The sequence below is a fragment of the Notothenia coriiceps genome, unplaced genomic scaffold, assembly GCF_000735185.1.
Source record: "Notothenia coriiceps isolate Sejong01 unplaced genomic scaffold, NC01 NC01_scaffold00003414, whole genome shotgun sequence".
In the NCBI taxonomy this organism is placed as follows: Eukaryota; Metazoa; Chordata; class Actinopteri; order Perciformes; family Nototheniidae; genus Notothenia; species Notothenia coriiceps.
Genome location: NW_011336115.1, coordinates 26383 through 38913, shown reverse-complemented (window position 1 = coordinate 38913; position 12531 = coordinate 26383). Strand labels below are relative to the sequence as shown.

Below are 12531 nucleotides of genomic sequence, written 5' to 3'. Positions count from 1 at the left end.
CTCAAAACTTTTGTGTCTCTTTAATTCTTGCTGTCTCAGCTCACTATTGCACTACTTCTGAGTTCGCTCTGGGCCTGCCGCCGGGCGGTTCCGTTCCAACGTAATACTGTCCTTGTCACTGTTAACGACTATAACACACAAAAATTCACGCCGTGTTTTCCCGGTGGCTCGCTCTCACACAGCCCTTTGTACCACAATAGTTACGTTTTCACTGTGTGTGTTTCGCGGTGCACGTCCACATTTCTGTCTTGTTCTACTCGCTCTTTTCAGAGTCTCTTCTACGTCGCCGCCGCCGCCGTTACGTTATGCACCTGAACTCTGGAAACGTTATATTGTCATCATTATGTGCCAGGTGTATTGCAAATGGCCTAAACATCTCAGGCAGTCCTTTTAAAACCATGGCTATCAATAGGCCGTCGCCTAACGTTTCACCTGCGTTCCGTAGCGCAGTGATGGTGGTTTCTGCCCGTATGATATAGTCTGTGACACTTTCACTGTTCGTCTTCTGAAGCGATGTCAACATGGTATACAAGTTTATTATCCGGGGTTTTCCCCTCCCGGCATAATATCCCCTTAATATCTTTAAGGCTTCTCTTGCATTGTCGGGCGCATCCCTCATAATTAGCGAGAGGCTTTTGTCGTCTAAAAGTTGTATTAGCTCAGCATACGCGTCTGCATTTTTCTTGCCGTCTGCCGCTATCTCGGCTTCACTATCTGGTTCTCTTAGAATCGTGTTCTTTAACCCTAATAGGTGAAGGTGTCCCAACACTTTTGTCTCCCACAGTTCATACTTAGTTTCATCTCCATCGAACATCAGTCGAGGCAACCTGCTTGTCCCTCGATGATCCATGTTAGCTTATCTTGCTATCCCGTTAGCACGCTGTTCGCCGTGACTTCTGACGGTGATAAATCTTCAAACTTCTCCCCGAATGACTCCTGGGCCCATAACCTGTTGAGGTTTAGGATGGCAGCTTATTCTTACGCTGCACTCGGAGAGAAATATTGGAGACGGAGACGATGAACTGTTTAGCCCTTGAGCATGATTTATTCCTCTGCTTCACAGGTGATTCCTTCGCTCAGCCGAGCTAACTTAGAAGAGAACAAAGATAGACAGTGTAAAGTGCATCAGGTGAACACACCCTCATTTACATGACGCAAGCCTGGTCATTACTTAGCACGTAATACTACAGTGCCTCACAATGGTACAATAACAGTATTACATCCCTATAGTACAGAATAGACACAATCTCTCTATACATACAATAACTTAGGACATACAGTATGTAAACATTTCCCTTAACAGTCCACATATCCTTTTCCAGTGAGGTTGCTACACTCACAACACTGCTGCAATTCCTTTACAGTCAGTCCTAACAGTTTTTTTAAAATCTCATTTAGAAAATCTTCTCTGTGATCTGACATCTTGTTTATGACCGTACGCAGTTCGACCGGACTTTTTCACTGGAAAAACAACAAACGAGGCAGAGCCGTACTAGCTACACTACACTTGAACTGTTAGCTTAGCCTAGCTACAAACCACGTTACCCGTCGCTCTCCAGTATCCGTCTTTACCGTGCTTTTCCGGGAACCTTTCGCCGTGAAGTTAATAATCTCGGTAGGACCTCCAAATTGTTACACCACTCAGACCGCAAGGGTATTATAGATGTAGACAACGCTCATTTATTAAATTCCACAAGGCACATGTGCAAGATGTCAGCATCTCAAAACGATCTCCAAGCACAACACGCGTTGGTGTGAAAGGGGCTTCAGTGGTGTGAACAAAGCGGGAGCAGTAAAGGGAAACCGGAGCTGAACCAGAAAAGCTCTAGCTCGGAGCTAGAAAGGGAAAAGCGCTGGTGTGAAAGCTGTGAAAGGCAGACACACTTCTTCTGTTCATCTCCAGCATGAAACAATGATGAACCATCAGGTGATCTGCCCCCTTGTGGTATAAACATGCATGTGCAGGTAGACTACCTCAACCTTATGGTTGCTACAGACACATAATAACTGATAAAACCTCTCCTTGGTGCAGAATCTTCTCAGTTTTGTAAGTTTCTCTTAATATAGTTTTCCAATACTTGTCTAAATATTCAAGACATTTTCTCCATTCCTCAAGACTTGTGAAGGAGCAAATGGGAAATGGGATGAGTCAGGAGACTTTGGACAGCGTTGGATTACAAACCTCCTCAGAGAAAGGAGCGGAGGATCAGGAAGAGAAGACAGAGGAGGGTAACTACAGCTTAATACCCGCATATGACTCCTCAGCCTCCATTAGGCCAATTAGGCCTGGGACTAATTGAACAATGTGCTTACAACAAGTTTGTTTTTAGTTTCATTGATTCTTTTTATACATACAATTGGCAATAATGTTAAAGTGCTTGTGAGTCATATTGTCAAGTTAAAGTAGTGCATTACAACAGACATCTTTGCTGTTTGAGCCATATGAGAGTTGTTCAAATGATGTCTTCTCCTCCTCCCAGAAGCTGTCCCCAGCAGTCTGGAGGATAAGTGGATTGTGATCGTGGACCGGGCGAGCCTGCTGCTCATTCAGGCTCTGTCAGGACTCCAGAAGCTGCAGGAGCAGAGCTGGAGGCTGCTGGAGCTCCACAGCCTCAAAATTGTGTCCTCCGGCATCATCTGGGTATCACTGCAAGAGGTGGGGAAAATTAATGTTGGGGTCTGTGTGTTACTCAGCTCATATTTGATGATTATAAAAAAAGTACAGAAAAAAGTTTACCAAAGCTTTCTTGGAATAAAATATTTGTCACCAACATTTTATTTGCCCCAGTTCAAATGTGGTGTTCTTTGCGCCGTCATGTACTTAAATGTTAAGTGATACCTCTTGATTTTTCACAGGTTTCTCTGATGAACTCGCTCTTCCTGGTTCTGTGGGTGTTTGCGCTCCCGTTCTCAAGGTTACGACCTGCGGCCTCCAGCATCTCAGCGGTGTGGGCTTGCGTCATGGTGGTGTGCAAGATGTTTTACCAGCTCAAAGTCATAAAACCGCTAGATTACTCCTCTAACTGCACAGTTGTGAGTATCCTTACATCATGTGTGTTTCTAACAGCTGCATCCCCTGTCAGTGGGCGTTAACCTTGTTTGTATTTCAGGGGCTGGTGCCGTCCAACAGCTCGGGCTTGGATGACGGGGCGGAGCTGAGGGGGAACATGGTGGAGCTGCTCACCAGGTCTATTCTCTACATCGAGCCTGTGGACCCTGTGTACTGGTGTGGAGCGCTGCTCAAATGTGAGGGCAGGATCCTCCCCTGTCTAAGGGTACGGTGACACGCCTGCCGAAGTTTAAAAACATTGTATCTTTCTTAATCCCAACAATCATACAAAGCTGCTCTTGAAATCCATTATTAAAGATCAAGTACATTAAATCAAGAGTGGGACCCTGCTGTGCATTTATTGTAGGTGAAATAGCATTTATAAATACCTTTTTTCTCCTTTTTTAAATTAAAAAGTAAGAAAAGTAAGCAATAACGAGGCCATAGGATGAACAATACATTTAAAGAACAATATTGCAGTACATACAATAATTATAAGAGGCTGGTCTCTTTCCCGCGGTTTATTTATAAATTCTTTGTGGAGTCTTATAAAGTAGATTTAGGTGTTTAACATCATTGACAAATAGGCTGGCATTCAGTTTTTCTGAAGACTATATTTAGTAATGGCCTTTTTATGTGTCATCAGCCAGATCTAAATGAGGCATGTCTCATCTTTAGTTGGACTGTCAGATGTATCATAGATGGAGCAGTGTGAATGTTAAACCTTTAACTTTTGTGTTGTAGAACCACCTGATGGTGCTCGGGCTGCTGGTGTTCGAGGCAACCGTCCATCGGCACCAACTCTACTTCCGTCTCCATAACAACCTGAAGACCCCGTCCTTCAGCATCATCTTCCAGGGCATCACGAGGCAGCACCTTGATTACGGCGTCCTGCCCTGCATCAAGTACTTCATCAACTTCTTCTATTACAAATTTGGATTGGAGGTACCTATCAGGAACTGGAGTGTGGGTTTTTGTATCTAAACTGTTTTTGACTCTGACTTAATAACATACCCTCACTTCTTCTTAGATCAGTTTAATCGTGGCGGTCAATGTGATTGGTCAGAGGATGGATTTCTATGCCCTGCTGCATTCCTGCGCTCTATTGGCTGTTGTGTCTCGGAGACGCAGGAAGGCCATCGGGGAGGTGTGGCCTAAATACTGCTGCTTCACTGCGGGGCTCATGGTGCTGCAGTACCTGCTCTGCATCGGCATCCCTCCTGCCGTCTGTGTTGGTATGGATGCTTGTAATTCAGATTTTTATGCAAATATAATATTGATATAATTATAAATTCAGGTCCCTTTTTTAAATACCCTGTCGTTGTATGGTCACCAGCTCGCAGAAAGAATATTTCTAAGAAGAGTCTTAAGCAGTTTGATTTAAATATATCGATGAGGAACTTGAGTAGTGATAAAGAAGTTTAAACTCTAACAATAAATCAAGGGATGAAGAGGCTATAGTATGATCTACACAAATTGATGAACAAGAGATTGAATAAAGAAACATGTGCAAAATATCAAGGCAAAGCATGCATGAAATATGTCATCAAATGATCTGTCACTTTAATAAGCTATGAATGGTTTGGTAAGTAAGATAACATAAATTATAGGGTGATATAACGTTATTCTACAATGGTAGACATAGAGACAAGTTGGTAATGAATGTTCTGTCACTTCACCTAATGATTAATTCTCCTTTCACACAACTTCAAAATAAAAAATGTCCCTGCTGCATATACTTCATGCTATATCATTGTATGCTTTTCTATTCCAATGTATTCTCTTACCAGATTACCCCTGGAGAACGGCACTTAGACCTCTCACCTCAAATATTATCAAGTGGTTTTACCTGCCGGACTTCGCCATGAGCCCCGATCCTTTATTCATATTCTGTGAGTTTAATTTAGCTATCTTTACTTTCTTCTCTCCTCTCCTGATTTGAATCTCTTCCTCGTGTCAGATGTTGACCCCTCCTCTCTCTCCTGCCCTCTGCAGACGACCACCTCCTGCTGCTCTGCTCCTCTCTGCAGTGGCAGGTGTTTGAGGAGGAGAACCGAGCGGCTGTGAGACTGCTGGCTGGAGACAACGTGGAGATCAGCCGTAGTCTGGACCCTTCTTCCTGCAACTCCTTCATCCCTGTCGATAACTTCCTTCACTGCAGGTCAGGAAAACAACAAGCACTTCTTTTCATTTAGTTTTTCATTAAGTATTTGTAATCAGTAAAGTAGTCCTTCTTCCATTTCAAATACCTTTCAGACTTCTTTTGGTCAGTTTTTAGGTTTATTTTATGTTATGTCATAACCAACAAAATCTTGATCTAAAGCTCCTTCTAACATATATATGATATCGATTTTATATTTTTTATATTTTGTATACAAAATATTTTAAAATAATAACAAAAAAAGAATGTATGATGTAAAAAAGTGCAGAAGTTAAAATGTAAGATATATAAAACAATAAAATAAATGATATAAAGTAGTGGTAGAGACAGTGATTGCAAACAGGAATGAGAAGTCTGTACTTTAAGTGTTTTCTTTTGATGTATGATTAATTTTTTTCTTTGCCCGACATGGCCCTGAGTGTCTTTTTTTTAAAGACCCTCACATATGCCAGGAAACTCATAACATATTCCATGACTTGTTTAGTTACTTCAAACAGCGTCCTGCTCAGTATGTTCAATTAATGAAAGCGGCTCTGATAAACTGAGACTGCTGGATAAGCATCTATGGACGTCTCCGATTTAGTTTAAAGGCTTGCTTCCACATCTGCTTGGGTCCTTTAACAGTTTCAGTAACAATGTAAAGAAGCTGCATTGTTTCTAATGAACTCATGAAGCTGGCTTTTAAGTCCGACCGGTGATTGTACATACAACAATCTCAGTTTCTCATGTATTGTTCACAGTATTTCATTAAATACCCCTCTTGAAATCTGTTCTGGCAGCATGTTGTTTTTTCTTTATGCCTCTCTTTCTCAGCGTCACTCTCTGTCTGCTTCTCAGGTGCTACCTCGACATGGCCAAAGTGTTTGTGTTCAGCTATTTCTTCTGGCTGGTGCTGTGCCTCATCTTCATCACCGGCACCACGCGGATCAACATCTTCTGCCTGGGCTACCTGGTGGCCTGTTTCTACTTCATGCTGTTTGGAGGCAGCGTGTTGCTGCAGCCGGTCAGATACATCCTGCGCCTGTGGGACTGGCTCATCGGATACACCTGCTTCGTCATCGCCATGAAGAACCTGCTGTCTGTGAGTCAACACACCAAAAACACATGCAGTTGTTAAGACGCCTAGCACTTCATTTATTTCAAACGTTATACAGTCAACTGTGCCTTCTATGTGGTTTATTTGTGTGTGGTCAGCTGGGGTCTTGTGCCTACCTGGACAGCCTGTTGAAGAGCGGCTGCTGGTTTATTCAGGCCTTCAGCCTGTTCTGCACCATCAAAGGCTACGACGTCCGTGAGTGATACATCTCAGCACAGTCTTCTCATTGTATAGTATATAGGTGTTTTCATATTTGCTGAATATAAATAATACAATTATACAGTTCATGTTAGACTTCAGAGTTACATCTTAAGAGGATTCAGAAATGAGGTTACTTAAACTACTTTGGAGCATTTGATGTTCTTAAGTGTTTTTTTTAATAGAGAGATAATGACTGAACACTTAATCCATGCCCCAAAAGTTAAATTAACGTTTGTCAGGTCAGAAGACCTAAAGGATGGACACACATTCCACAACATCCAGGGTAATAACACTTCCCAAAACAAACTGTCTATTAACAATCCATTAAAGTACATTGAACAATTGCATAAAGAAAAAGCAGTCATACCAAAGCCATAATTCTATATTTCAAAGATCCTCTTTATAAGCATCACATTCTTCATCCCATATAATACAATATAAATCATATCAATATAACTACATTTACAATTATTGCATTGAATTTCAGAACATGAGAAGAGCTGTTGAAAACGTACATAAATCAATTATATTTAGCTAGATCAAACCACAGTTAGAAAACAGAGACCTCTCTTATTATAAAATTATTATGCATATTTACAAACCTGTGTGTCACGGTCTTTCATTTGAGAGAACACGTCTTGGTTTACGCCTCTTGGTGTGAGAGTATAATGTATAATCTAAAATCTCTCTCTTTCATACTATAACTTACACATTATATGAACAGAGTCTAACATATTTCTCCCGCCCCGTCAGCTGCTCCTGACGATGGGTGCGAGCTGCCGGAAGGTGAGGCCGGCATCGTCTGGGACGCCATCTGTTTCACGGTCCTGCTGGCTCAGAGGAGGGTCTTCCTCAGCTACTACTTCCTCTATGTGGTGTCGGACCTCAAGTCCTCCAAGATCCTGGCGTCCAGGTCTGCGACCCCAACATACTTATAGCACCAGCAAAGGAACTGTACAATAAGGCAGAGGGGATACAAATTAGAAACTAGAAATTGTGTGTGGATATTATTCATTTTTCATTAATATTCAAAACGTTATTCTTTATAAGTGTTAAAATGTTACAGACTTGCTAAAAGATAATCTATGTTAAGCATGCCATTAGTTGGAAATAATTCATTTGAAATGAAGTCATAAGAACTTTTCCAGGAAACATCTTATTACAAAAATTAGGAATTGATTCTTTACACAAAATGTTGTAACATTTCTGACTATAGCTGAAACCAGAATATAATTTTTTACAGAGATAGGCTGTTTTTCAATATGACCTGTCTCCTCCTCTAAGGGGCGCTGAGCTGTTTGAGGCCAGAGTGAAGAAGGAGGTAGCTGCCAGGCTGGAGATGGAGAAGAAGTCTATGCAGACACTGAAGAAACAGTAAGACATTAAATAGCAACATTTAGTGTAAAGTACATTTACAACAACTCAGCTGTTCTGACTGTGAATGAAATAATAACATCGCGTTCTACTGTCTCCCAACACAACTTCCCCTCTTAATATCCCACTTTATCATCTTCCCACCCTCTTCTTGCAGGATGGAGAAGATCAAATCAAAACAGAAGGGTGGACCAGCAGACAAACCAGTTCTTCCTGTTGATCAGGAGCAGGTTACACTGGGTAACTAAAACAAATACATTTTCTGTTTCTACTGTTTATTAAACAATGGAGTCTTTGTCATTTGAAGGGAAAACTTCTGCATATATCTAACATAACTAAACCGATCGATCTGTGTTTTCCAGCTGACGATGAGAAGGCTAAGAAAGATGTCGGAAAATGGTGGAAGCCCTGGGTGTCTCAGCCTGGAGGTGAGAGGCAACATGTTAAACTGTTTAGAGCTGTTTCTGATCATTCTATCTCCTATTATTTGTCACGTGTTTTTAACTCTATGGCTATGCAGTAAATCAGTGAATTCAGCCTCTGAGCTGCACTGGAGCAGCTTTGGATCATTGTATGCATTGTGCTGCAGTTTCTGACATCGCTCTTTTTATGCAGTGGAAAACAACTGTGGCTACCACCTGTTTGAGAGTGACAGTGAGGAGGAAGAGGGGGACGACGTTACAGAGAAGAATGAAGAGAAACCACCACCGAAGAAGAAATCTGCTTTCCAGGTTAGAGCCAGCAAAAACACAGCGTACATACAAAAGAATGATGAATACATTTAGTTGTTTCCATATGTTAAATGATCTTAAACACTGATGGATGTTTCTTTATTATCCTTAGTTGAGAGGTGTGTTTGTGTCTTTGTTTTTCCCAGTTGGCGTACGATGCCTGGGTCAACAGCTCTAAGTCGGCTCTTAAGGACCTGAAGAAGGAGGAAAAAAAGATAAAGAAAGAGGAGAAGAAGAGAGCAAAGAGAGAGCTGCAGAGACAGCAAGGTGAGAGACTCTCACATCTAACCCTCCTGTGGTCTTCATTTATTCATGTGAGTCTTTGAATTCAAATGTTGAGAGGATGTGAGAGGATACTGTGAACCACAGCTGTTCCATACTGTTGTATGAAGTCATTTGAAGAGACAATTCTGAGACTGGTTTGATAGAGGGTCATTCAAATCATAAGGTTTACCCTCTGCGTAGTATGAACATGTATGGATAATTTAAACGCAGTAGATTAGGGGTGTCCAAGCAGCGGCCTGTGGTCCATTTTGAATTGGCCCTCAGCCAATTCTGAAGTATAATTGAATATGGCCCACACATGAATCTTGTGCTTGTCTCACAATGTACTTCTTAAATATTTCTTACCAAATTCTACTCAGTATTAATATGTATTGATTAGCCCCATTTTCACATAAATACAGTCAATTCAGGTTGAAAACATTCCCTGACAAATCTTAGTTGATAGAAAAAGCCAAAGTTGTTGGCTGATTTGAGGAATTAGTTGCTAACACTTTTTGTTAATGGAAAGCTGTGATTTAGGCTCTTTTAGCATATTCAATTATCAATAATAATCTACCTACATTTGATTGATTTTGCTAACTTAATAACTTAATTTATGAGGCCCAGCAATTCTTATATTTGTCTGTATGTGGCCCTGAGTGAAACATTGTTGGACATTCCTGCAGTAGATGATAAGATAAAGTATTTTCTTTTCCAAAATGTTCTTCTGCCCTTAGTGTTCCATTAAGTGGGCCATTAATTACATCTTTGCTTCATTCTGTCCATCACATAATAATCTTGTGTAAAGGTTGGCAATATGGCACCTGACAAAAAAGGTCAGGTTGGACAGATGTGTTGGTTCCTTGGTGTAAACCACACCTTCAAAAGCGATTCTGGAGCCAGAGGAGAGGTCAAGAGGTCACATGACTCCTGAGGAGGGAACCATGAATTTGAGGGCATTCTGTCTAGCAGTTGTTCAGACATCCTGCTGAAATATTTCAACAATAACACTTTCATTGTTCCAGGCATTGAAAGAGCAGACTCTAGTGAGGATGACCTGGATGAAAGCATTGTGGAGGAAGAGGGAGAGGAGGAAAAAGGTAAATAGACATAAGTCCCTGCATTCAACTGGATTATACCACAAGTAAAATAAATATGACTAAATGACTTTCTATTTGTTATAACTGTGATATGAACAAGCTGGGAAGCCTTACTCTAAACACATTTGTACTGTGATCACAGAAAACATCCTGCAGCGTGTCGTCAGCACCCTGAAGTTCAGCGTTGTGTTTGTGAAGTCTCTTCTGGACGACCTGACGCAGGGCCTGAACTCCTTCTGCAAAGAAGGCCTGGACATTTCCAAGGTGCTGCGCTTCGAGCGTGCGTTACTCAGCCAGCAGCAGAAGAAGGTGAGAGGAAAGGGTGGAGAGCTGATGATGGTTTATTCAAGACTGGGTTTGAGTTTTGGCCTCAACACGATCCATAGACATAAACAAATTCTATCCCCGAGTAACAATTTGGTATGACTTTAAGGTACTTTTATCTGACTAACATCTGTGACACACAAAGTGAGTCTGTTGCTCAGTTTTTTTTAATGAATAACTATATGCAAATATTTACAGAATTTGAAAATAAATATGTGCACTCATTATGTGAGATTTATTTAAATATGTAAAACCTTCCTTTATCTGTATTTCCATATCTTTCGTTTAAAAATGTGCTGTAATTACAAAATTGCCTAAACATTTCTTCTGGCTATTTTTTTTTTTTTTTGAGTTTTTATATATCCCCTTTATTGTGATGGCTGCATCCCATTTATGTTAACCTGTTAACGTTATGCGGCTTCCTCGCTGCAGGGTAAAGATGTGAGCCAGGAGAGCGTGAAGCAGTTTTATGAAAACTGGATATCCCGTCAGAACACGCTTTCTTCCCAAGACGACCTGGATGACTACCTGCCTCCCCCCTCCTCCCCGCCTGACGTCCCCTCCTCATCCCACGCCTATGCTAAGCTGAAGAACCAAGCCTCCAAAGTGTCCTGGGGCAGCAGCGTCTCCAGGTACTGGACACAGAGTCGCTCTTTCACATTGTCTTTCCTGTATATACAATATAAAGACCTGAATAAGATATTATTATTATTATCATTATTTCCCTGCTCCTCTTCCTCAGCTGTATGACGGACGAGACGCTGCTCGGCTCCCGGCAGCCGACCCAGGAGGAGCTGGACGACCCCCCCGCTGTGTCTCCTGCTGCTGACCAGCTCAGACGCAGGCTCCTGAGGACAGCCAACATCGACCTGACCACCTTTGAGACTGTTGAACTTTCACCAAGGTCAGGGAGGAGTCTTTACTTACTGATATGAATGCTTTTAATGTTTTTCTTAACTGGCCTATCCTGTATTTTAATCCTCTAAATTCCTTTTTATTAATGGTTTCTTTTTTTAAATTTAGCTTTATTTAATGTTTAAGTTCATTTTTTGAGTTTGCTTTTAGGGTGACTTTTAAACATCCGTCCAGGGTCTACAGATGAAAATAGCTACTTTGTTTATTTACAGCAATGTTTATTAATGTGCAACCCTGTTAAATAAACTTTTAAACATATAAATGAATAAAGATTAAAAAAAGTAATCAATATAATTGTCTACTACTTGCTGGAAAGTGTGCTTCACAGTTTGAGCACCTCTTTCTCAGTTTAAATTATTCATGCGAGTACATACAGTAGATGTACTTGAGCTGCAACGATTAGACGGCAAAGGTCATTCACTTTTATTTAGCTCGGGACCCCGGTCAGCATAAAGAAAATACTTGGGTTCCTGATTTACATTTGTCCCCTTGATAATTTGATGTAACATGTATATCATTTACTGCAGTTTTTTAAAGGTTTAGATTTGTTAGACTAAAATGTAATATATAATGTGTGTGTATAATTTTAAATGTATTAATTGAATTATGAAAGCTTGTGTTAAATTAAAAATAGCTTTTTACAGGCTTTTAAATATGGAGATTTCATCAATTTTCTCTGTTTAACATCGTATTCAACTAATATATTTGGGTTTTGGACTGACAAAACAAGACATTTTAAGAAATCTAATGGTGTTTGACATTTCTTTTTTTTAATGACATTTTACTAACAAAATTATTCATTTAATTATCAAATTCAATCATATATGAAAAAATAAGTAGTTATAATTGGTGCAAAGATGCAAGAACGTTGTTTATAGTAAATCTAGAATTCCTTAAGTCTTTCAAACCTGGCAGAAACCATTTCACTAAATAATGTCCTAGATTCTTGACATTAAATGTCCCTGCATTTCTCCTTGTCTCAAAAGTTGTGAAGATGGCGCCCCTAAAATAGAAGGGCACAAACAAGACGAGGAAGATGAGGAGGAAATGGAGGCTGAGACAAGACGTGAGCGAGAACAAGAAGAGATGGAGGAAGAGGAGGAAGAGGGACCACGAGAGGTGGACCTTGAGGTGGAGGGAGAAGAGCTGAACGAGAAAACGTCTCTGAGAGAAGTATATGAATGTGCAGATTACCCAGAATGCACCTCGCTGAGTTTAAGGGAGAGTGATGGAGAGAAGAGCATCAACCTCCTGGGATCCCCCCGACCTCTGAGTGAAGCCAGGAACCTCACCGCCAGCGAGCTGCTGCTCAACAA

The 12531-nt window shown here is 40.9% G+C and overlaps 1 protein-coding gene across 1 annotated transcript in view; it reads left to right on the top strand.

Moving 5' to 3' along the window:
* Positions 1-12531, top strand: part of LOC104941497 (piezo-type mechanosensitive ion channel component 2) — a 55587-nt gene that overhangs the window by 32066 nt on the left and 10990 nt on the right. Inside the window, exons 19-39 of the mRNA XM_010766602.1 lie at positions 2117-2229; positions 2484-2656; positions 2857-3033; positions 3111-3275; positions 3794-3994; positions 4080-4284; positions 4840-4941; positions 5045-5210; positions 6048-6291; positions 6405-6501; positions 7261-7420; positions 7792-7881; positions 8039-8121; positions 8244-8309; positions 8497-8612; positions 8759-8879; positions 9902-9976; positions 10119-10285; positions 10733-10932; positions 11043-11204; positions 12202-12531. Coding sequence (XP_010764904.1) covers positions 2117-2229; positions 2484-2656; positions 2857-3033; positions 3111-3275; positions 3794-3994; positions 4080-4284; positions 4840-4941; positions 5045-5210; positions 6048-6291; positions 6405-6501; positions 7261-7420; positions 7792-7881; positions 8039-8121; positions 8244-8309; positions 8497-8612; positions 8759-8879; positions 9902-9976; positions 10119-10285; positions 10733-10932; positions 11043-11204; positions 12202-12531 — 3213 coding nt within the window. The remainder of the gene's footprint in view (positions 1-2116; positions 2230-2483; positions 2657-2856; positions 3034-3110; positions 3276-3793; positions 3995-4079; positions 4285-4839; positions 4942-5044; positions 5211-6047; positions 6292-6404; positions 6502-7260; positions 7421-7791; positions 7882-8038; positions 8122-8243; positions 8310-8496; positions 8613-8758; positions 8880-9901; positions 9977-10118; positions 10286-10732; positions 10933-11042; positions 11205-12201) is intronic.